Source organism: Camelus ferus, chromosome 8 (assembly GCF_009834535.1).
Source record: "Camelus ferus isolate YT-003-E chromosome 8, BCGSAC_Cfer_1.0, whole genome shotgun sequence".
In the NCBI taxonomy this organism is placed as follows: Eukaryota; Metazoa; Chordata; class Mammalia; order Artiodactyla; family Camelidae; genus Camelus; species Camelus ferus.
The window spans coordinates 20,861,198-20,884,375 of record NC_045703.1 but is presented as its reverse complement, the minus strand read 5'-3'; the positions used below and the strand labels follow the sequence as shown (position 1 = coordinate 20,884,375).

Genomic DNA, 23,178 nt, shown 5'->3' with positions numbered 1-23,178 from the left:
TATCACCAAACACTAGACCCCCTGTAAGTCAAAACTACTTCTATGTTGGTCCATGCTCCTCTGCTCTCATTCTCCTTATGATCAAAGTGATGTGCTTAATTCCAGGAAAGACCTGTGAAAGGTGGGGAGTTATGGTTTGGAATCAGAAAACCCAAGAGTCAAATCTGGGCCATCTACTTTACCTCATGTAGGATGATCTTGTGCAAATCAGTTAACATCATTGGGGCTTCATTGCCTCACTTATATGATGAGGAAAGGTAGTCATTAAATTAGAGATGGTATTTGTAAAGCACCTTGGCCTGGGGCCCAGTTCATTATAGGGGTTCAATAGCAGATCATTTTAAAATGGTAATGCTGTTTGAAAATCACCAGTTGAAGTAACATCCAATCTGATCCTGGGCGGGGCTTTAAGCATAGTTACATTTGGAGCCACCTCTCTGAGACTTGCTGGTGAGCCTGCTATCTTTTGCCAATGTATGTAAATCTATCTATAAATGGCATCTCCTCAGAAGTTACTGCAAATCTCATATTTGTGTTATGAGTCATCTATGTGGTCTAGACAAACAGCAGAACCACTCTCAGGCAGCTGGCTACAGGTTCTCTGAATCCAAGGAAGAGGGTTTGTCAGTATTTTAGCTGTAGATTTTAATCAGTCTGGCTCAGGCAGAAGATCGAGAATAATTGCTAGAGAAACACTTATACAAGCTACTGTTTATATGAAATTTCACTGCATGTGAACATACACTCAAGAAGGCTGTATCTATTGCTGTATCCTTGACACCTAGAGTGGCACCTGGCACATAGCAGAAACTTGATGAAGTCATCCAGTGAAAAGGGGCACTGGGTGCTTCAGAGCTAGGAGGGGAAAATCTGTCAGATTATGAAAATGCCATGCATTTTAATATAGCTTAGATTTTTTAAAATAATTTATAAATTCTCTTTATAAAACTTGCAAACTGCTCTACCCTAGGGAAACTAGCCAGAGGATTCCCAAAAAAAGAAACATTAAGGTATCTGACTATAATATCTGAATATAAAGTGTAACCAACCTGTCAAAAGATCTTGCAAAGGATGAAGACTTGTTTATATGGAGGTCCCTCGTTAAATGCCAAAGAACTGCAAACTTTGCATGTGCCTCCATCCTTATTTTCTGACGACAAATATGAGAGATTGTTTTATTATTCTTTATTAACTGCTGTTAGTAAAATCAAAGTAGCTGTTTAAGACAGAGTATTATGTTCATGTTCACAGTACTCCACTACACAATGAAATAAGCCATATTTTTTATGGAAGTAGAAACGTAGAAAATACTTAACATATACAGAAATATTAAACCTAAAGGATCATATGCTGCCACATAAACTATTATTTAGTTTAGACTAGGTCATCAGTTTACTAGGTTATCTTCTAACAGGGAATGGAAAGAACTAATAAGTGTGCATGTTATGATATCTTGAGTATAGGAAGCCTCCCCCTCCCATTTTAATATAAATACATAGTAGCCAAAGCTGATTTATGGCACTATAAAATTTACTTTTGCTCCCAGAAATTATACATTAATCCCCATGAATTTGTCATTACTTATAAAACTGGTTAGATTAAAAATTTAAACACCTAAAAAAATAATCTCTTCAAGAAAAAAATTAAATCACTTTTGGAATTGTTTGAAAAGGATTAAGTATTAGGATAACAATGGATCGAATGCTATAAAAATAAGTTATTTAGAAAGACTAGCATTTGGTATTAGATAAGGAACATGCATTAATATATAATCAAGTAGAAATTGTGATATTATCCAAAATTTTATAGTCTTTCTCTAGCATTTGTAGAATCCTTCAAGTAAAAGATCCCCGAAATCAGGAATCTTTTACCTGAAGGCTAAATTGTTTGTGATAGATTAGAGTGCTTGCTTCTTCTGTGAGCCTAAGAAATGCTTTTCCTATAAAGCCTGTGTTTGTACATAAACCAATACAAACACATTAAAAAGAAAAAAAGTAAGTAATAAAAGGTATTTTAATTTTTTTCATGGATGTATAATATCCTTACTCAGAACTCAACATTTCTTTAAAAATGAAATGTTATACAAGTAAACAAGTATGTAATTTGTCCTAGATTTATAACTAACATAAAACAAATTATTACAAAGCTTTAAAATTTTCTGAACAATTCTGAAAGAATGTGTTGAAGCAGAATTAGAATTTTGACATCTTTCTTGGAATAAACTTTTCATTTTTCTCATTTACTCCTTCATTTGCCACTTTCCCCTTGCCAAATGCTTCATGTACTCAGCACAACGTCTTTCTGAAAACAGCCCATTCAAACTCACAAGCATTCAGAATTTTTAAAAATGAGGGCAATCCACTCCTAAAAGCTGTTTAATAAAATCTCTGATTTATATTAAGAGAGCAGACACAGGAAGACCATAAAATTCATTAAGTTACTCTGAATAGGTCAATCACAATGATGACACTTCTTCTCAAGCCCACTTATAATTCAGCCATCTTTACTCTGACTTTTATATCATTTTATATACATTAGGATACAAAATCCTTATTTGGATACTTATTATAATGCAAATAACATAATATCACATATTAGCATTCTATAGCTTATAAATGTAACTTAACACACATTATTCCATTTCATATACGTGAGTTGATGTATTCATCAGTTCCATAACTGAGGCCACTGAATACATCTTTAAACGACCCAAGAGCTTGGACCAGCGACAACTTTAATCATCACTACCCAACAACTGGCATCCTGAGCCAAGAAATAAACCTAATATTTGATTTTGGGTTGCTTGATTTTTCATATTACTGATACTTCTGTAAAGAACTTTCCTCTAAAATGAATGTAATATATTTATTTGAAAAAGATATGACGATCACTCTGAATGAAGTTATGTTGTGTCTTATTCAGATACTAGATGCAGAAATTTTCCTAGAGTTTCAATAATTTACCTGATAGTGCAATGGGAACGGGGGTAGGGTGGGCACAGGATAAGAAGAGGAGAATTCACCTTATCTTTATGGGTTAACTGCTGACTTATAACATCCTCACAGATGCTTGAAGAAGGAACCAAGTTATGTAACTGATAAAACAGTTCCACACTCTTCTGGTGGTACTGAGGCGTCCCGTCTCCCAGCTGGTCCCACAAAGTTAAAGCTACATGCTAGTGAAAAAAAAAAAAAGTAAAAGTCAGTGTTACAAAACTGTAAATGAAAACTTATTAAACAAACATTTCCTATTAAGTACAAACAAGCCTCTGACTGCCAGGCCTAGAAGGTCTTTATTACTTGTTTTGCCACTGGAATGAGATTTAAAAGTGTAGCTTTCCATCTGCCCACTTTCTGGTCATCCAAGCTCTTAGAACCTCTTATGATAGTCCTTTAATTAAATTTATTTTAAACATCAGATATGTAAGCAGTTTTTACAGGCCCCAGATAAGACCCATTTCACTATTTTAGTGATGTTTAGTAAAGTGATGCTGGAATACATTTTCTTTAAGAGGATATAAATCCCACACTGAAGGCAATTTAATGTTTATAGTTACATGCTGCAAAGTAAAACATAATTCATAGTCCAAATACCTAAACTACTTATAACGTATAAAAGAGGCTGTATGTATTTCAGTGCTATGTGTGTTAACCCAACTTAATGATCTATGACAGCATTAACAAAAATCCAACGATCTTTAGGGTTCACCACCACAGTATTATAGAAACCAACTCTAACCTAGCAGGGGGAGCTCTCTGGAGGGGCACAATGACTTGAAATCATATTAAGAAATTTTTTTTAATGGGTATATATCAAGAATCTAACTGCTTAAGTCAAATATACTTGATGTTCTTTCTATGTAGAGGATATCATATGTACTGTTGCGATACGAATCAAAGACTGCATTTTTTTCTGAATGACATCATGCATCACGAAGAATAATCAGATAACTGAGAGAAACTTTTCCTGGGAGTTCTGGAGAGCCGAGCTTGTCCTCTATGAAAAGCAGAAGTGTCACAACCTCTTTATCTGGAAATACATTTTACTGTGTAAATGAGCTTTCCTCTTGACCCTCACACTCCCCTCACGCTCATCTTTTTCTCTCCTCACAGAACTGGGAACAAGATTGGCAAAGCAGTGCTGATCAAGTGTGGTATCTTTCCCTATATGGTATGATATTAAGAGGGGTTCAGTTAAGCCTGATCGTCATCTTTAAAATCTCTGCTAAGTAAAGGAGATCAAGTGTCATCTTAGTCATGTACGTATTTCTTAGAACTTGCCTTGAAAAACTGAGTCTTCTCAGCTATGTATCTCAGATTGCCGGGAGTGAGGGGAGGTCTAATAACCACAGCTACTCTTCCCTGGTTTGGACTTAAGGGTTGTGTGGGCTCCACACTGTTGATGTTCTCCCCCGTGACCATGGCCACAGACTGAGTCAATCCTACCAGGTCCATGACAAGTGAAATAGCAACGCTCTGCACACTGAAATCACTTGCTTGGCTGCAAGCATTCATCAGAGTCTGGAGCCACAGTGGAGGCTGCACATGCTCCCAGTCTGAAACGGAAGAAGAAAGCCAACAGAGCTCATTACGCTAAACCTTTCCTACATACCCTCACTTCCAAGTTAATTTCAAAAAACAAAGCACCTCTACCTAACACTTTTAAGCCTTGATCTGTTAACAAAACCGTGGTTTCTCACCTAGACTAGAGCTGTAAGAAAATTGAGCAACAAGAATTTCATAAACTTTTTTTTTTAAATTAAAGTATAGTCAGTTTACAATGTTGTGTTGATTTCTGGTGTACAGCATAGTGTTTCAGTTTTACATATATATATATTCCTTCTCATATTCTTTTTCATTATAGGCTATTACAAGGTATTGAACATAGTTTCCCATGCTATACAGTAGGTACTATACATTTCTATCCCTTGTTGTTTAAATCTATTTTATGTACAGTAGTTAGTATGTGCAAATAAACTTTAATATGTATTTTTCTTATGCCAAGTCATACAACCAACTTTCTGTCCTGAAAAACAGTATATTAATTAATAAGCATGATGCAGTACTCACTGCACTATGTGTGTACATACGTAAATTTAAATGAAGGCAAACAGGGATGATGCTAGTTATAATAAAGGAAATCAGTAGATATAAATGTTACGTTACTTTTCTCCAGAGAAAGGAATTAATTTCCTTACCTTCTGCTCATTTACAAGAAAACTGTGAAAGACATCAAAATCACAAAATTTTCCAACATATCAATGTCCCCATGATGACAGTATTTCATTTTAAAAAATCAACAAATTAAAATAACTTTCAAAAATTAACTGGCTAAAAAAAGAAAAAACCCAGTTTTATTATCTGAGTGCTCCTTAAAAAGAAAACAAAAAACAAAATAAAACAAAAAAACGTGCCATAGAAAGTATTTAAAAAGAAATAAAACAGAAATGACCTTACCAGTCTCTGATTTTTCAGAACGTAACTCTGACGTATGGTTTCCCTCAGCAATGTAAACTGGGAAACTTGAGCACTCCAGGAAGAGCTGACAGGCAGCAAGGAAGGCAGAAAGGTATTCTTTTGAAGTTTTTTGTTTACTTATGTTTCTCTCTTTTACATCTCCATGTGAATCCCTGTCCCATTTCAAGGTCTCTCCTTGCTCTCGACTGAGCTCCCCTTGATGCTCTGTAGCCAAAGCCTGAGAAAGAGAGTTACTCTGAATGATGTAGAGGTTGATAAGTCTGGTGAGAAACTGCTGGACATACTCCAAGCAGCACTGCATTGCAGTTTTCTGGGCTGTCTTCCCACTTTGGGAGGCTGATCCCTGAGTGACGACAGAAGGCGGCTGGATGATAGTTTCTTCAGATCCCACAGTGGAGGCCGTTTCTGTCTCGGAGGATGTGCTACCAGTTGGGATGGCAGCTGCCCCCTGTCCCTCATTCAGTTCTCTGTCCGTGTCATCAGTTCGGTCTGCTTGATACTGTACAAACTCAGTGAACCCACTCTCTGATGATCGACTGCTTGGTGGATTTTCTCCATCTTCAAACACTTCACTAGGATTTTCAAGAGACACTGATGATACCTGGTAGAGATTAAAAAGAGCAAAAGGCTGAGTAGCTAGATGTATATCTTAGGAATTAAAAATTAAAAATGGTCATGTTTTGAGAGAAGTCAGTTTCAGATTAGACTTATTCACAACTTTTAATTCACGTTTCACAACTTAATCTACATTATTTGGTTGAATGTTAACAGTTTCTACAACTGATTCATATATGTACGATAAAAAATACTGATATGGTTCTAATTAATATATTAAGTCATTCAATATTTATTATTCACTATACAAATAGTTTAGGCTTAGGTTCTTGAGGACAAAATGTGTATATATAGAAATCTCTAGGATCTATATCCTTGTTTTCAAACTACTAACAATTTATTCAATCTACTTCATGAAATCACTTTCCTAACGTCTAAACAATGCATGAAATAAGATATGTAAGGCTAAAAAATGACATTTTAAAAACTACACATGAAATCGAATATGTCTTCTCTCCAGGAATATGAATGTGAAATTTCTGTCTGAAATATGTAAAATAGTATTTAAATGTTTGCTTTTAATCTTACATTCTTCCAATGAACAATTACTGAACCCACATTTTGTGCCATATCAGGTACCAGGAATAAAAGGAATTGTTTATGATCTAGAGGAGAAGAGACAATTAATTACAATATAAACAAAAAATGAACCAGCTACTGAAGTAGAACAGAGCTGGAATGGCTTAACTTTCCCTCTCCATAAAGACAGGATGAGTACAATCATCAAGGCTATTTTCTGGCTTGGTTTAAGCAAACAAAAGTACGTATCACAAACTCCTTGGATCACTGTGTCAGAGCATAATTTGAATCTGAGTAAGATCACTAAAAAGTGATCTTTTGGAGGATCATTAGAGATATACACCAAATGCTCTGCTGCCACAAAACTTGGCCTCATGCAGTGTTCCCGCCTCAGTGAATGACCCCACAGTCATCATACCAGGAAGGCACAAACCCAGGAGTGATTCTTGGTACCTTATCCACCTCTCCTCTCCACTTTTCCTATATCTATTTCAGTCAAGGGTGTTGGCCTTGAGTCAGCTAAGGCTCTGCCACTTTCCAGCTTGGCAAGTTATTTAAGTTCTCCAAACCTTGGTTTCCAAATCAATGTAACTGAGATGACTAAGTCGTAAATCTTACAGATCCAGTGAGGATTAAGTAACACACTGTATATAAAGCACCAGGCCTTGTACTTGCCACTTAGTAAACATTTAATAAATGTTAGTAATCACTCATTACCCTACTTATCCATTACTACATCTTATTGATTTTTCCTCCTCATATAGGGCTAATCCATCCATTCCTGGCTTCACTCCCCCATCTTGTTAGTACATATTATCACCACCTCTCACCTGCACTACTGCAGGTCTGTCTCCCCACATCCATTTCTGTTTCTCAGATCCACACTCCACACTGCAGCCAGAGTAATTTTTCTAATACACAAATCTGATTATGTCACTTGCCTTTTTCCCTTCAGTGTCTTCCCACTGCTCCTAAGATAAAGAATAAAAGCCTTAGTACAGTGAGAAGGCTCTGTAAGACTTGGCTCCTACCTGCCTCAGCAGCAGTGCCTCCCCTGGCCAGCTGCACAGTGCTCCTTTCTGCCTAAGAGCCTCTGCAAATGCTCCCTCCTCTGTCAAGGGCTTTCGTCTTCCTACCTCCCCCACCCTCATTCCTCAAGAGCTTCACTCCAACAAGCCTTCCTCAAGAAAGCTTTCCTCGGGCCCCACTCCAGGTCAGATTCCTACCACTCCGTATTTTCCTGCATACATTTACACAACTGTAATTAAATGTGCAATTATTTGTTTAATGTGTATCTTCTAACTGGCAAGAAAGGGTTGAGAGGGACAGAGTTCACCTAGGTGTGCCTAGTTGACCACTACTTACACAGAGTGGGTGCTGAATGAAGAGAGGTTGTTTTCTCTATTTCAAAGGTAAGAAAACTGAGGCTCAGGGAAGTGAAATACAAAACTTGACCAAGGTTATAGCAAATAAGCTTAGGAGTTACTAGAATAGCTCAGATTAGATGATTCTAAATGTCATGCTCCTTTCACCATAGCAGATCACAGCATTAGAATTTTTCATATTACAATGCCAAAATTTAGAGGCAGCCATCAGAATTGAATTTAATTGTCAATTTTTCTCCTTTGAAAAATCTTGTATTAATACATTTTTTAAAAAGTCTTATTTAAACGGTAAAACTGTCATTAGCTTATTATTGTTATTTCTGTACTAATCTTAATATAAGAGTGATAAAACAATGGATGATATTATATTAATAGAATTCACACTATAAATTCAGTCACACTTGCATACATTTATAAGCTGTATGGTCTAAACTACATAACCATGCTTCAGATTACTTTATAATAAATATATTTTTGGAAAAAGAAAGGAATTACATGTTTTGGACATTTGGGCATAGAAATCTAATAGACTGAGTTAACAAAAATGTACTAAGTGCGTGGAGACAAAATCACATTTTAATTTTGGAAAGAATCATTCCTTCAATTACACTTTCAAACAAAGGTATACAGAAAATACTCTCAGTTTTCAAGTATGATAAATATGATCAATTTTAGACATCTTAGTGAAGATAACACTACTGTGCTTCAGTAAAAAATAGACAAGGACACAGACGCACTGGGAACAGGCAACAAAAATAAAAGCAAGGGGAGGGGGAAGGCATACCTAAGGTTAATAAACCATTATGTTAAAAAAAAGTATATTATTTAATTGTCCTTCATTTAACATAAATGGGTGTTCCCATTTACCTTACCTGTAACAATCAATAAAGTGTCTCCGGATGTTTTTTACATAGTAAATATTCACATACTTGAGTATACTATTGAGAGAATGCTGAGGTCCTTTCCCTGTTCTCAATAATCTCATATAAATAAAAATCAAAGTAATAAAAGTTCATATCTATTTTAGTTTTATTTCTGAGAAGATCCTAGAGGCATAAATTAAGGACAAACAGCACAGCAAAATGAATTGTCCAACAAGTCAATATATATCACATATAAATAATAAGCAGGTAGAAAGGAAAATAAGACAGACTAGTTTTAGTTTATGTAGGATAATCCTGGGATATATTTAAATTGATCAAAGATGAAAACCAATATATTTAGAAGGTCCAAAAAAAACATTTTAGGGTTTAGACTTCATGGAAAAGACTGTATGAAATCATCTTGATAATATATTTAGCCTGGCTAAAAAAATTAAAAATCAACTGAAGAAAAGTAAGGGCAACTACATTAACCCAGGATTTAGGTAATGAACCAAACAGGCTAGAAATTTTTAAATCTTTGTTTTAACATACTGCCCGTGTGTCTGAATTCAATGTAATTACCTAATTCCATGAATGTTTTCATTAATATTTACTAAGAAGTCCTATAATATTATAAACCTGAAAGCTTTTAAACTGTTGATTTTTCCACGACTGTTTCATAGATTTTCAAATATGTTACTAGTGCCAAACATTAAAATTTATGTTAACCCTGAGCAACGCAGGGGTTAGAGGTGTCAACTCCCTATACAGTCAAAAATCCACATATCACTTTTGATTCCCCGAACTTAACTACTAAAAGCTTACTATTGACCATAAGCCTTACTGATAACATAAACAGTCACTTAATGTATATTTTGTATGTTGTATGTATATCTACATATATTTTCTGCATTCGTGACATACTTAACTTTTTCTTATTTTTTTGGTATTTCTAGCTGTGCATTCATCTGAGGGTTTTTTCAAATTGTCACAAATCTACACAAAATTTTCAAATATATTTACTGAAAAAAAATTTGCATAGAAGTGGACCCACTCATTTCAAAGCTGTGTTGTTCAAGGGTCAACAGTGTTACAATTCTATTCAACTTCATAAAGTAAGCATTAATAATCTGGAAGACTGAGGAAAGCAAAAAGATTCTGGACTTGAAGAACATGTCAAAAGTTTAGTGTATATATGAAAAGGACCAATAAACTTAAGATTAGAAACTCCTGTTTAGTATGATAGCTTCTAGCCACATGTGGCTACTGAGCTCTTGAAATGTGGCCGACCTGACAAGAGAAACTAAATTTTTTATTTCAATTAATTTTAATTAGAATTTAAAAAGTGATACTTAATTTAGTTATGAGAAAACTTTTAAGTATGTTGAGAATAATGTGGTTATGTAAATTTAATTTTTCAAATGTAAATTTTATGAAATTCAACACAGATCAAGTGTTTCTAATAAAAATTTAGCATTTGAATGGGCTGTAAATATAAAATGCACACTGGAATTTTGAAGACTTAGTACAAAAAAGAATGTAAAATACATGACTAATTTTTTTATATTACATCAATTTTATATTGATTACATGTTGAAATGTATTGACTATAATAGGCTAAATAAAATGTAATTAAAATTATTTTCACCTGTTTTTTTTTTTTTAACGTAACTACTAGAAAATTTTAAATTATATCTATTGCTTGCACTATATTTCTTTTGGAAAGTGTTGATATAGACAGTTAAATTGCACTACAAGATGGTCTACTGCCACAACACTTGGATCTAGGAAAGATTCACGAACATTTAAATGATTATGTGTAAGTGATTTTACCAAGAAACTGTTTTGTCTTGAAGAAATATAACTGGTCTAATAAAAATAATAGCCAAAACACTACCTTTTTGTCTTCCCATTCCTTGACTGAGTTGTTCTTTCCACTTGGAAACTGCAACACACCTCCAGTGCTGGCAGATAACAGAGGAGGTTGAACCTTGCTAAGGATTTTTGAGCAGAGCCTGAGTGAATCTGTGAGTTCAGACAAGTGCAGTGTCTGGAGATGGCTTATCAGGGCAGATACCATCCTGAGCAGCAACTGGGGCAAGTGTTCTGTCTGGATTTCAATATAAGTCTCCTGAAAATAAAAGTGAAATGACCAAAGTTTATAAAGTGGACAACCGCAGTTATGTTATTTATTTTTCATTTATATAAAAAAGGAAATAATTTTACTCATTTTATATGTATCATGCTCTTAGTTCACAATGTATGGTCATTTATTATTAATGGCATAAAATCTCTATTCCCAAATTCTCAACTTAAGTACTTCAAAACATACATTATAAAAGAACCCCAGTTTTATCTGTTATATTACTGAAATTATAACAAAAGTGAATTCAATCAGTTAAAAACAAAACAGGCTGAACATCATACCTGACACAGCACCCTCATACTTCTAGTAGGCTTCAAAATGAGAAAGCAAAGAATTGAGGAGAGAAAAGGGGAAAAGATTTCCAACAGTCTTCATTTAATAGAATCATTGTATGAATATAAATGCAGCATTAGACCATTATACACTAAACATGTAAGATTTCAATAACATGCAATTATAAAGTATATTCCATGTATTATATAAAAACTGTATATGATTATATACATGTCAGAGGACAAAATACTTGCAAACTTTTATTTAAAAAGCTATGCCAAAAGGAAAAAAAGTCAATTTAATTTTAAAAATAAAATTTATTTGAAGATGAGGTTTATCTTCAACATGAAATATTTGAACAATGTTATTACATTTCCCCAATATTCTTTTTTACCAAGGTGGTCTTACCAAAGAAACTATATCCAACAAAAAATCCACCAGTAAGCAGAAATTGGTTAGCTGTAACTCAGATGACTCACTACTATCTCCAGGCCCAATCTGAAGTCTGGCATGCAGTGTCCTCCTAAAAGGACAAAATTCACTTTATCAAGTATACTATCAAGTGATGTGAGTACATGTGACATTACTGTCTTTTTAATGAGAGTCATGTCAACATTGGGAGGCACAAAGTTATGTTCTTGTGATGAAGTACGTTTCTTTCCCCCCATGACACTCTTGTGCCTCTGCATGGAAAATTCCCAAAGATGCCTAGGCTTACGCTCTCTCTATAACTCCCACCTGAACTTCCAAGTGTTCTGGATGGTTCTCCTTTTTGGTATTTCCCGTTGCTACCATTACAGATCTCATCTCCTAGCTAAAATGGATTATTTGCTGCTTGATTTCTAACCTCAGTGCCTTTGTTCATGCCAAATTGTCTCCCTGGCTTGTTATCCTCCCCCAACCTCATTCTTTCATATCCAGAATGCAGCCATCCTTCAAGGTTTTAGATCAAATGTTACCTTCTCCAGGAACCCTCTTCTGATCCAAGTAGTAGAGATCATTCCTCCAACATTCACATTAAATTATATTAATCCTATGTGACCATACACTGCCCTACACTCTGAAGACACAAAGTTAAGAATATGATGCAGTCCCTAGTCAGCAAGAAATATAGCATAAAGAACTAATGTAACAATATCACAGTGTAGGAGAAGTTGATAATAATGGGAGATTCCAGGGAGTCCTAGAAGGCTTCTGAAAGGGGGTGACCTCCATATAGGACTTCACCAGGTGAGCTAGGGAAGAATATTTCAGAAGAAATAGCATGAGTGAAGGCTTGGCAGTATCACTGATGGCTCAGTTAATGTTGTTCTGATAATAGTGCAGGTTAGCTAAAGAAGGGTGTATATTTGTGGAAAAACAAAGTGGAAAACCAAGCCAGGGTCAGATACAATTCCTCCACATTCTTACCACGTTTTAATCTATTAAAGCATCTGTAACCTTTAAGGTCTCTGAAGACAGGGACTGTGTGTCTAGCAGAATGCTTTTTGACTGGGTGTTCAGTAGCTGCTCAATGAGTAAACAAGCAATTTTCTAAATCATTAAAGGGATGAATGTTTTACATTTTTAAAAGACTTCTAATCTTGAGATCATAACTGCTTACTTGTTGACTATATGCTCCTGAGGCCTGAAAGGTTAATCTGGGTCTAAGAGGATTTGGTCTAAAATCCAGACAGAAATTCCATCCAGGCTCACTAGTAGTATTAGGTTTTCAGAGCACTTCTGAAGCTTACGTCTTAAAGGGTGGATGACAATATCGCCTGGTTCTATGTTTGTAAAAACACAAAAGTGACCAAGGAATTTTTTTGCTATCCAAACTGAGGATCATTTTGTCAAGTATCAGTCACAAATTTGCTATTTTTCTCTACAACAAAGAAAAACTGGATTATTATAGATCGGAGAGGGAAAATCTTTCATCTATGCTGGTGAAGGAATAACTCATCTCTAGACTCTTTTTCAAATCTGATTATATGTGCAATGATTCTGTATTCTAGAGTGATATGGTAGAGATAGATTATGACTATTAAATAATTAATAGTTGTCAGTAGTAGTAGTAGAACGTATAAAAGAACTTCCTTTCATTAAAATCAAGAACTTAAAAAAGCAAAGATTGGCTCTGGATGCTATTAAATTAAAATGAACAAAAGAGTTTAACATACCTACAACATTCTTCAAACCAACGTGCAACATAATCCCACATATAATAAGGCTCAAAAGAATTAAAGAGAAGGTTGGCAGTTTTAATCAGTTCCGCTGTTTTCTTATTTTCCCTTAATTTACTAAAAAAAGAAAAGAAAAACAAAAACTGATAAATACCAGTATCTACTTTTTCAACTTTAAATTTGCAGGCAATATTGTTAGGGTAGTAAATACTCCTGAAATATTTGCTAGAAAACTTGCTAGTGAGAATGCTGCAGCAAATACTTTTTATCTACTCCCAGTCTATCATTTTATGTGTAATTTTTCCAAATTTGAGTTTTCTTAACTCAGTTGTATCATCAAGATCAGAAATTAACCTTGCAAAAGAAAAAAATCTGTGCTTCCAGCAAAAGTACAGTAAGTTCTTTTTGAACTATTTTGAGTGCCTGACTGTGAACTTGGCATTAAATTCCTTTGTTTCCCTTGGCACATACAAACTGAGCAGTGATTTGATTCTGACAGCCTTGATTCTGAAAGAATTTTGTCTGCTTTCCTTTACTATTCAGGATTTGCCTGAGAAAGGTTAAGTTTATCTTGGCGAGTTTCAATCAAATTATTATTTTTAGTTTGAAAAATAGTAACAACAAAGAATACCGTGAATAGCCATTACTACTGAAATTCCTTCCAATAACTTTATCATTTCAAGTGGGAACCCTTAGCCTATTAAATACCCACCTACCTATCATCTCCTGTCACCCTCAACAGTTAAAACAATTTTTTTAATATACAGTCAGGTACTGTCAACATAACTAGCATGTTAAAGTACAAAAGGCTACTTAAATACTCCACGGGGTAAAATAAATTATCAGGCAGCATACAGAATGAATACGGAATGAAACAGAGCACAAGGATAGTCAATATTAACTTCTCAAACAAAAACTACAGGGGATTATATTTATCAGAAATCAAAAAAGTCTTAAAAGACTTCAATATATAAAAGTATATTTTAGGAAAGCCCAGGTTATCTCCAAAGTCTCACCAAGGTGACACTAATAAAGTGCAAATTAGGTAAAATAAATTATTAACTTGGATCGTTCATCATACCATAGTGGTAGATGAGATTGGAAAACAGGTAGGTTCCTTAAAGTAGAGAAGAAATGAAAAAAATAAGACTCTGTCAGCATGTATCTACCACTGACTTAGGATATGCAGGGCTGAGGATACAGGGCTTGCCCCAGGCATTAAAAAAATCTGTATCTGATAGAAGTAATAACCATTACTTAAAAAAATTACTTAAAGGACCCCTGGTACCCTTTGATTCACTTAACTCTGAGTTCAAGTTTTTTCTGATCCATGAGTTTGTTTCCTGAGTGTCTCAAGTCACTGAGAAGCACTACCCCATGCAAACAACCAGGCCTGGTTACCAAGCAAGGTACAAACTTTCATTATTAACTGACATGTGGCAGCTAATTTCTTGTGAGTTTGCTAAGTGTAAATAAATTCCCTGGAATCTGTATCTTCACATTAATGGCCAAAATTTAGTCTTCTAACCTAGTAAGGCTGAGAACCAACCCTAGAAGGCGGTGGTTCCCCTACATAGCAGTTGTGCTATAAATGCCTGTTTGAAAGGTTGGTGCAGTTAATTATGAGAGTTAATATTACCAAAATATAGTGATTTTTAAAACAAATTTACTAATTCAGAACACAAACTTCATATAGCAATGTTTACTTTATGAATATTAATAAATAAGGATCTTTCTGTCATGCTTAATTTTTTGGTAATCCACCTGCTTAACTGAGCATGGTCCTTGCAGAAGGGTGGGTCCATTTGAAGATCCAATTCTGCTTTGCATTGAGAATATAATGTTCTAAACACTTCAATTAGAACATCTTCCAGAATTACAGGTCCTAAAATTAATATACATATTAAATTCAATAATTAATTAACATCGACAAATCATGATTATCCACAAATTGGCCTAATTAAAACATGCTTTAAAACAACTATTTTGAAAAAATGGTTTTTTTTCCAGAAGCTAAACTCCACATTCTGAGAGACTAACAGTAAAACAGTAAATAACTGGACAAATGTTTATTCAACTGCAGGCTGACTTAATAGAAATTACAGAATCAGGGAAATTGGTACTGTTAATAGCTGTGTTAGCTTAGACAAGTCATTTAACTTCTTTGAGCTAAATTTAGTTTCCTCATGAAAAATGAAGACAATAATAGCAAACTTATAGGACTGTCACTGCAAGGGTTAGGAAAAAATTTTGTAAGATGGGTAGCATAGTTCCCAGAATATAATGAGTATTCAAGAAATGCCACTTATATTGCTATTATTAATTTAAATAATACAAAAGTGTACAAGGCTAAATTTTTTTGCTTTGAGAGATGCCAATCTCCGTAAAAAACTTCCAGAGCTTTATCTATTATCACATAATAGCTAAAATAAACTCAAAGCCATTGGTACAACTCAAGTTATGCTTACATTTTAAAATTTTCATCTTATTTTAAGAGTTGGTGAGAGAACATGCATATGTGCTAAAACATCTGCATATAAGTTAAGAAAATTACATACTTTATTTTATTTTATTGTTGCTAATATTTAGTTTTCCTTCATTTCTGTCCCAGGTGCCATAACTAACTTCCCAGTAGATCTAACACATGAATACACAATGAAGAAAGGGAAAGCACACAAAACAAACGGCATGTGCGGAACAAAGTTCAAGGATATAACAAAAATACTTTTTTTGCCCAAGTCCTTGAATTCTGTGAACTATGATAGCCATGACTGATCATAAATGTATCAATTTCAGTAACTTAATCAGGATAATGAAGAGCTTAGTTACAGTGACTCCTCCACATGTATGTAGTACAGAGCAGATATGCAATAACATATCAGTTGGATGTACATTTATGTCTTCTTAACATTCTAGAGTGAATTTTAGGTAAGAAATTATTGAGAACCTGTATTTAAAGGCCACACCAAAATACAGCAATTTTTCTAATGATTTTATTTTACTTTTATCATGAAACAATAGAAAACAACCACATGCGATCTTATGCATAGGACAGTATATATTACCTAGCTCAGGTTTGTCCAGTAGGCTGATCAAAATACGGAAAGGTTTTAGATCCTGCATTAAAGTGCTCTCTTCTCCAAATCCATTCACTTGTAAGATCCCTACCATTGCCTTTAAAAAAGAAAAAGTACATTAGTCATTTAAGCAAACAGACTCAAATATTTGTTTCTGAAGAAAAATATTTTTATATACAACCATACGTAAACGGAGATTTGTATCTCCTATTGCTTTTCCAAAGCTCTTTTGCTGAAGTTAACTTTTTTCCCTCTGCTAGGGGAAAAAGAAGTTATATTCATTTGTCTTGACAGAAAAAAAAAAAGAAGTGCTTATATTTCCTCTAGAAAAAAATGACAAAATTAAAGAAAATCTAGAAAAATAAATTCATGAATTACTTGATTGATTCCCCAAAAAATAAAACATTCCCTCGAAAGTCAACATGCCCCAAATTATGACACATTATCCCGGCAGTATTTGCTATAATGTGATTACTTTCCCATTACTTTCTCAGTTTATTTTGAGATATCTTGAATAGATATAATTGAAGCAAAAATAATATGAAGTAATCCTATGGGTCATTTTAATATCTCCATCACAATAGTAGTTTTACCACATTTAGATTCCTGTTGCAACCCAGATTTCCCTGGAATACCAGAGTTAACAACACTGGTTCTGGCCCACTTTTGGAAAGGTGCCAACTTTCATAGGTCAGACAGGTTAGAAGCTGCAACTATGTTGTAATAAAATAATGAAAACAAAGTTAATGGGGGAAAACAAAAAGATTCTGGACTTACCCAAAAATGAGTCTAGCTTACCATTCATGACATTCATTTTATGGTAGGCATTTGCTTGTAACAGTCATTCTGAGGAAATTTGTGAGTCTTGTCTCCAACTCTTAACTGTGATTTAATTCATTTAAGGCAGAACTTTGTCTTACTTGTTACTTGTTGAGTAACTGTACTGGTCACAGAGTAACCAAAAGTACAATGGAAGCATCCATTACCTGAACCAACAATTCTTTTGAAAAGGTAGTGAAATAGTAAGTGGCGTGTTCTTCAGGATTACTGTGTCTTGTGCTTCTGGGTCCTATGATAGCACCGTTGTTATCAAAACCTCCATGGAAACGAATTGTAAAATAAATTAAAACAGAATTCTTAAAACTGTTCTTCACTAAAAACCAAAACAGCAAATATCTCAAAAACAGCACTAAACACTTACCAATTAGAGCCCAATCAATGTCAGCAAGAGAGATCATTTTAGATAGTTTAATAAAGGGAAACCAATTCAATACATAAGTGAGTATCATAGTATACTTCCAGAATTCCTCTTATTTTTTTCAATCTTATGAAGAGTGAAATAACTGAAGATTCAAAAAATCTAAAATAAGTTACATTGTGTCTTCTCACGCTAGGCAGTGAAGAGTTGTGAAGACTGGCCAAACACTCACAAAAAGTATGGAAGAACAAAGTTTACACAGTATCTTACTGCCTGAGTGGGAGACTGGCACCATGTGTGGGACAGCAGTATGAGTCCTGATTCCTTTTGAAGTTTTGGAAATTATGTCATTATTTTGATTATTAATTTACTCTTCTTTGTCTACATACTTATAGCATAACAGCCTCAATTTATAAGGGGAAAAAATCTTATCAAAGGGAACACGAACCATGGATTAAAACAGCTTCTTCGACTAACAAGCTTTATGATTTTTTCACACAATACACAATCAATCCTGTTTTCATTTTCCATTTAAGTAAACTTTTAGTTTCTTCATTTTGGACAGACATAAAGTTGATAATACTTATGTATGGAAATTTTCCCTTCATCCTTTCCCAGCTGAGACCACACACGTCAAACACCTACCGAGAAGCCATGCGTAAAGTCTTCGGTTCAGGGACATATCCCTCCTTAGCACTACGTGAAGGGCTGCTGACAAGATCCTGATCATATCTGGTCGAGTGGCCTGCAGCAGTTGGGAAAGTTGGGAATTTCGTTGTACTTAATCATATACAAAAATATATTAATTTTTTTCTCCTTAAAAAAACAATACCTTGCAATACATTCAGAACTTTTAGGCTTATGAAGTACTTTCATACAATGTTATCTCATTTGATCTTTCACATGCAGGAATTATTACTTCCAGTTTATTGATTAGGAAATAAGAAAAGTTAGGGAACACAGCTACTTAGTCGCATGGCTAAAACTACAACTGAATTATTTTAACCTCCATTTTCAAGTTCTTTATCCTATCTCGTATTAGCAAAATCTTACATAAAACAAAGAAAATGAAGGAAGATGGGACAGATACCAGACAACAGTAAGCCTTTAGTTTTTCACATTCACAGTGGTGTCAACTAACTATAAACTCTTTAGAAGTTCACTATCTTCATCAATTCCAAGTCTTTCATTTCTTGTTGTTGTTTTTAAATTTTATCTTGTATTTCAAACATAGAGGACTACAGAAAACAACATAATGAATCCTTTTTGTACCCATCACCCAGCTTTAATAAATCTTAATTTTTTTTCATTTTACTTCAGATCTTTTAAAGAGAAATAATTCAGTTTTGTCTTTGCCTCTTTCTTAATAGCCTCAATTACATGTTTAAAATATGTTTTACTAAAGGAATATCATTTTAGGTAAAAGGGTTAAAGTTAAAGGAAAAAAGGCAGTTAATTAAATTGCAGTCAATTTTAAGAATATTACTAGATAATCATGGTAGAACAGAATCTTGGCATTTGAGCATTAGAAGATTAAGGCGGAAATCAACTAGTCTCATAACCACTTAAGAATAAAGCACCAGAGCCTCAGGGGGCCTCAGACCTAAATGTCTGGTTAGTGCCCTAGATAATAAGAGAAAGATCCTCTCCTTAACCAGATTAGTCAACTTTTTACTGCACCACGCTTCTTAACAGCTTTAGAAAGGGATTTGCCCAGCTTATTTATCTTAAAGGAATCTCATAGAAATAACTGACATATGACAGAACACAAATTATCAACAGGTGACAAAATATGACCACTCATCAGAACACAGATGTCTTCTACTAACGTAAGCAATTCTCAACGGCGATCCCAGACCCCTGGGGATCCCTAAGACCCTTTTAGGAGGTCCACAAGGTAAAAGCTGTATTTGTAACAATACCAAGATGTTATTTGCCTTTTTTGATGTGTTAACATTTGCTCCGATCATGCAACAGTGGGTAAAACTGCTGGCATCTTAGCACAAAAAGCAGCAGGACCAGCAGTGGCATCCACTGTACTTGTAGTCACTGTATTTTTTATTGTCTGGTACTTGCAGTAAAGCAAAACAAAAAAAGAAAACAAAGTCAGTTTCACTTAAGAATGCTACTGATGAAACAGCAAACATTTATTTTATTAAATATTGACCTTTGAGTCATGGAGATGATGGAGATCTCCAGGAAAAGCACTTGTGTGACTGGGTGAGTTGAGAGTTAATTACCAGCTTTTGTCACAGAGTACCACTTTTACCTAAAAGAATGACTGATTTGAGCTATGATTATTCAGGCTTGGACACATGGCAGATATTTTCTCAACAATAAAGTCAGCTTGTCCCTTCAAGGAAAACAATTAATATTCCTTGTTATAAATAATAAAATTTGAGCTTCCAAGAAGAAATTAGAATTTTGTAAATTTATATTCGACTTGAAATTACATGACTTCAATTGGTTTGAAAGCTTCCCAATATCTAAAAACTTTACTGATGTAATTAGTGGTGACTGTAGTAAATGTGACAGTTTGTTGTGTTAATACCTGGGAGATCTGCGTAATTCAGTAAACCAACATTTTCAAAACAACTCATCATGATGTCATAAAAGCATGTGCGGGAAAAAGATTCAAAGTGTAAGACTGACTAGTGGATTTTAATGAAACAGACTGAAAAGTTCATTGATATGATACTAGCTTTCATATTATAACTAATTTTTTTTTTAAACTACAGCTCGTTGAATTTTGGTGTAGTATCGAAGAAGAATACACTATTTTAAAAAAGACTATTAAAATACTCCTTCCTTTTTCAACTGTATCTGTGTGAGAACAAGTTTAATTTATATACTTCAATCAAAAGAAGAAAATCACAACAGAGTGCAGAAGTAGATATGAACATTCTGCTTTCTACTACTAGACCAAACATTAAAGAGACTTGCAAAAACATAAAACTATGCTAATCTATAAAATACAAGCAAGAATAAACAAATGGGACCTAATGAAACTTAACAAGCTTCTGCACAGCAAAGGAAACTATAAGAAAACAAAAAGACAACCTACGGAATGGGAGAAAATTTTTGCAAATGAAACCGACAAAGGCTTGATCTCCAGAATATATAAGCAGCTCATACAACTTAATAAGAAAAAAGTAAACAACCCAATCCAAAAGTGGGCAGAAGACCTAAACAAGCAGTTCTCCAAGAAGACATACAAATGATCAATAGGCACATGAAAAAATGCTCAATATCACTAATTATCAGAAAATGCAAATCAAAACTACAATGAGGTTATCACCTCATACCAGTCAGAATGGCCATCATTCAAAAATCCACAAATGACAAATGCTGGAGAGGCTGTGGAGAAAGGGGAACCCTCCTACACTGCTGGTGGGAATGCAGTTTGGTACAGCCACTGTGGAAAACAGTATGGAGATGCCTCAAAAGACTAGGAATAGACTTACCGTATGACCCAGGAATCCTGCTCCTGGGCATATATCCAGAAGGAACCCTACTTCAAAATGACACCTGCACCCCAATGTTCATAGCAGCACTATATACAATAGCCAAGACATGGAAACAGCCTAAATGTCCATCAACAGGTGACTGGATAAAGAAGATGTGGTATATTTATACAATGGAATACTATGCAGTCATAAAATGACAACATAACGCCATTTGCAGCAACATGGATGTTCCTGGAGAATGTCATTTAAGTGAAGTAAGCCAGAAAGAAAAAAAAAATACCATATGAGATCACTCATATGTGGAATCTAAAAAACAAAAAGACAAAAAAAAAACCCAAAAAACAAAAGCATAAATACAAAACAGAAACAAACTCATAGACATAGAATACAAGCTTGTAGTGGCATGGGGTGGGAAGGGATAGACTGGGATTTCAAAATGTAGAATAGATAAACAAGATTATACTGTAGAGCACAGGGAAATATATACAAGATCTTATGGTAGCTCATAGAGAAAAAAATGTGACAATGAATTATATACATGTTCATTTGTAACTGAAAAATTGTCCTTTACACTGGAACTTGACACAACATTGTAAAATGATTATAAATCAATTAAAATGTTTAAAAAACTATGCTAATCGATTGATTTTTCTAATGTGTTGGAAATAGTTTCATAAAATATTATTTTATACTAATGTGAGAACATTGTTATTATTTTTAAATGAATTGGTAAATATTTTAAAATTTGTCAGTTTTAATTTATAATGATAAATATAGACAGATCTAACTTACATAGCCAAAATAATTTTTAGGATTCTCCATATTTTTGAAGAGTGTAATGGGGTACTGAAGCCAAAAAACAGCTAATCTATCTAACATCAGATATGTATATTATAGATTTTGTTGTGAGATCTTGAAAAGTACTAATGTCTTCCAATCTAACTTTGAGAGAAAAACTACTCTTAAGAAAGCAAAAAGTCACTTCTTGATTACTACTGACATCACTACATATTTCTAATATGGAAAAAAATTCTATTACAATTTCAAAGGTCTTACTTCTAGAGATTAGGGTCAACTTTCCATAAAATAAGTAAAAAGAGTCTAACAACTCATCAACTGCTGAAGCTCTTTAACAGCAATCACTCTTTGTGGGATAATGTAATGAAGGCCCTCTTAAATTACAACTGCAATCAATACCTGTTATGAGTTTATTATATGCAAGACATGGAAAGAAGGAATGTGGGAACAAAGATTATTTTGTCATGATCTTTATTCTCAGGTAATCTAGTAATACGGTATAGTAATGGGGGAAGAGTGTTAGAACTGGGTCTGGATAGAGTATGTATCTTTAAAAAACATATTCAACATGGCTATAGTAGGTAAGGCTAGAGACAAATCTTCTTGGCTGGTAGGGATACAGAGGCGGTAGAATAAGAAAGTACGAAGGAAGCTCAGGTTGAAAAAAGGCTGAGAAACACTAGTCTAGTGACATTACATTGTTCTCCTCAATTTAAGTCTACCAAGACTTAATTTCTTAGATCTTGCTGAATCATCTATCAGTGTACAGAAAGACAAATCATGTTGAATGTCTGGAAGGGAAGAAAGCAATGGGAATGCTTAAAAGCTCAATAAATTTTTTCAATAAAGGGTGAGATAATAAACATTTCAGGCTTTTAAGCCACATTCATTTCCTTTGGATATTCTTTGTTTACTTTTATGAGCATTTTAAAGAGTAAAAAATCATTCTTACCTTGTGGGCTGCTTGCCCACCTCTATATTGGTAAGTTTAGACTACACTGATATGTCCCAGCAGGCATTTCTGTGAAAAGCCAGAGGCAGAATGAAGGCCCCTGGCTTCAGGATGGAAAGTCTCAAAATAGAAACTAGGGGTGGTTTATGTCCCACCCCTTTAATACACTGTTCCTATTATTCGGAACAGCATAGGCAATGAAGTGTAAAATCCTTTAATTATTAATCCAATTTCAAACTGTATAAA

The 23,178-nt window shown here is 34.3% G+C and overlaps 1 protein-coding gene across 4 annotated transcripts in view; it reads right to left on the bottom strand.

Moving 5' to 3' along the window:
* Positions 1–23,178, bottom strand: part of DOP1A (DOP1 leucine zipper like protein A) — a 91,691-nt gene that overhangs the window by 31,621 nt on the left and 36,892 nt on the right. For 2 of the 4 annotated variants that reach the window (XM_032484521.1, XM_032484522.1), the window contains exons 7-18: positions 18,361–18,460; positions 17,504–17,613; positions 16,506–16,614; positions 15,205–15,325; positions 13,438–13,557; positions 11,687–11,801; positions 11,287–11,316; positions 10,757–10,990; positions 5,457–6,078; positions 4,281–4,555; positions 3,023–3,175; positions 1,050–1,150 (exon numbers count right to left, since the gene is read on the bottom strand). In XM_032484521.1, the coding sequence (XP_032340412.1) occupies positions 1,050–1,150; positions 3,023–3,175; positions 4,281–4,555; positions 5,457–6,078; positions 10,757–10,990; positions 11,287–11,316; positions 11,687–11,801; positions 13,438–13,557; positions 15,205–15,325; positions 16,506–16,614; positions 17,504–17,613; positions 18,361–18,460 (2,090 nt within the window). Of the gene's footprint in view, positions 1–1,049; positions 1,151–3,022; positions 3,176–4,280; positions 4,556–5,456; positions 6,079–7,552; positions 7,583–10,756; positions 10,991–11,286; positions 11,317–11,686; positions 11,802–13,437; positions 13,558–15,204; positions 15,326–16,505; positions 16,615–17,503; positions 17,614–18,360; positions 18,461–23,178 lie in introns of all 4 variants that reach the window. The other 2 variants (XM_032484519.1, XM_032484520.1) reach the window with 2 other exon arrangements.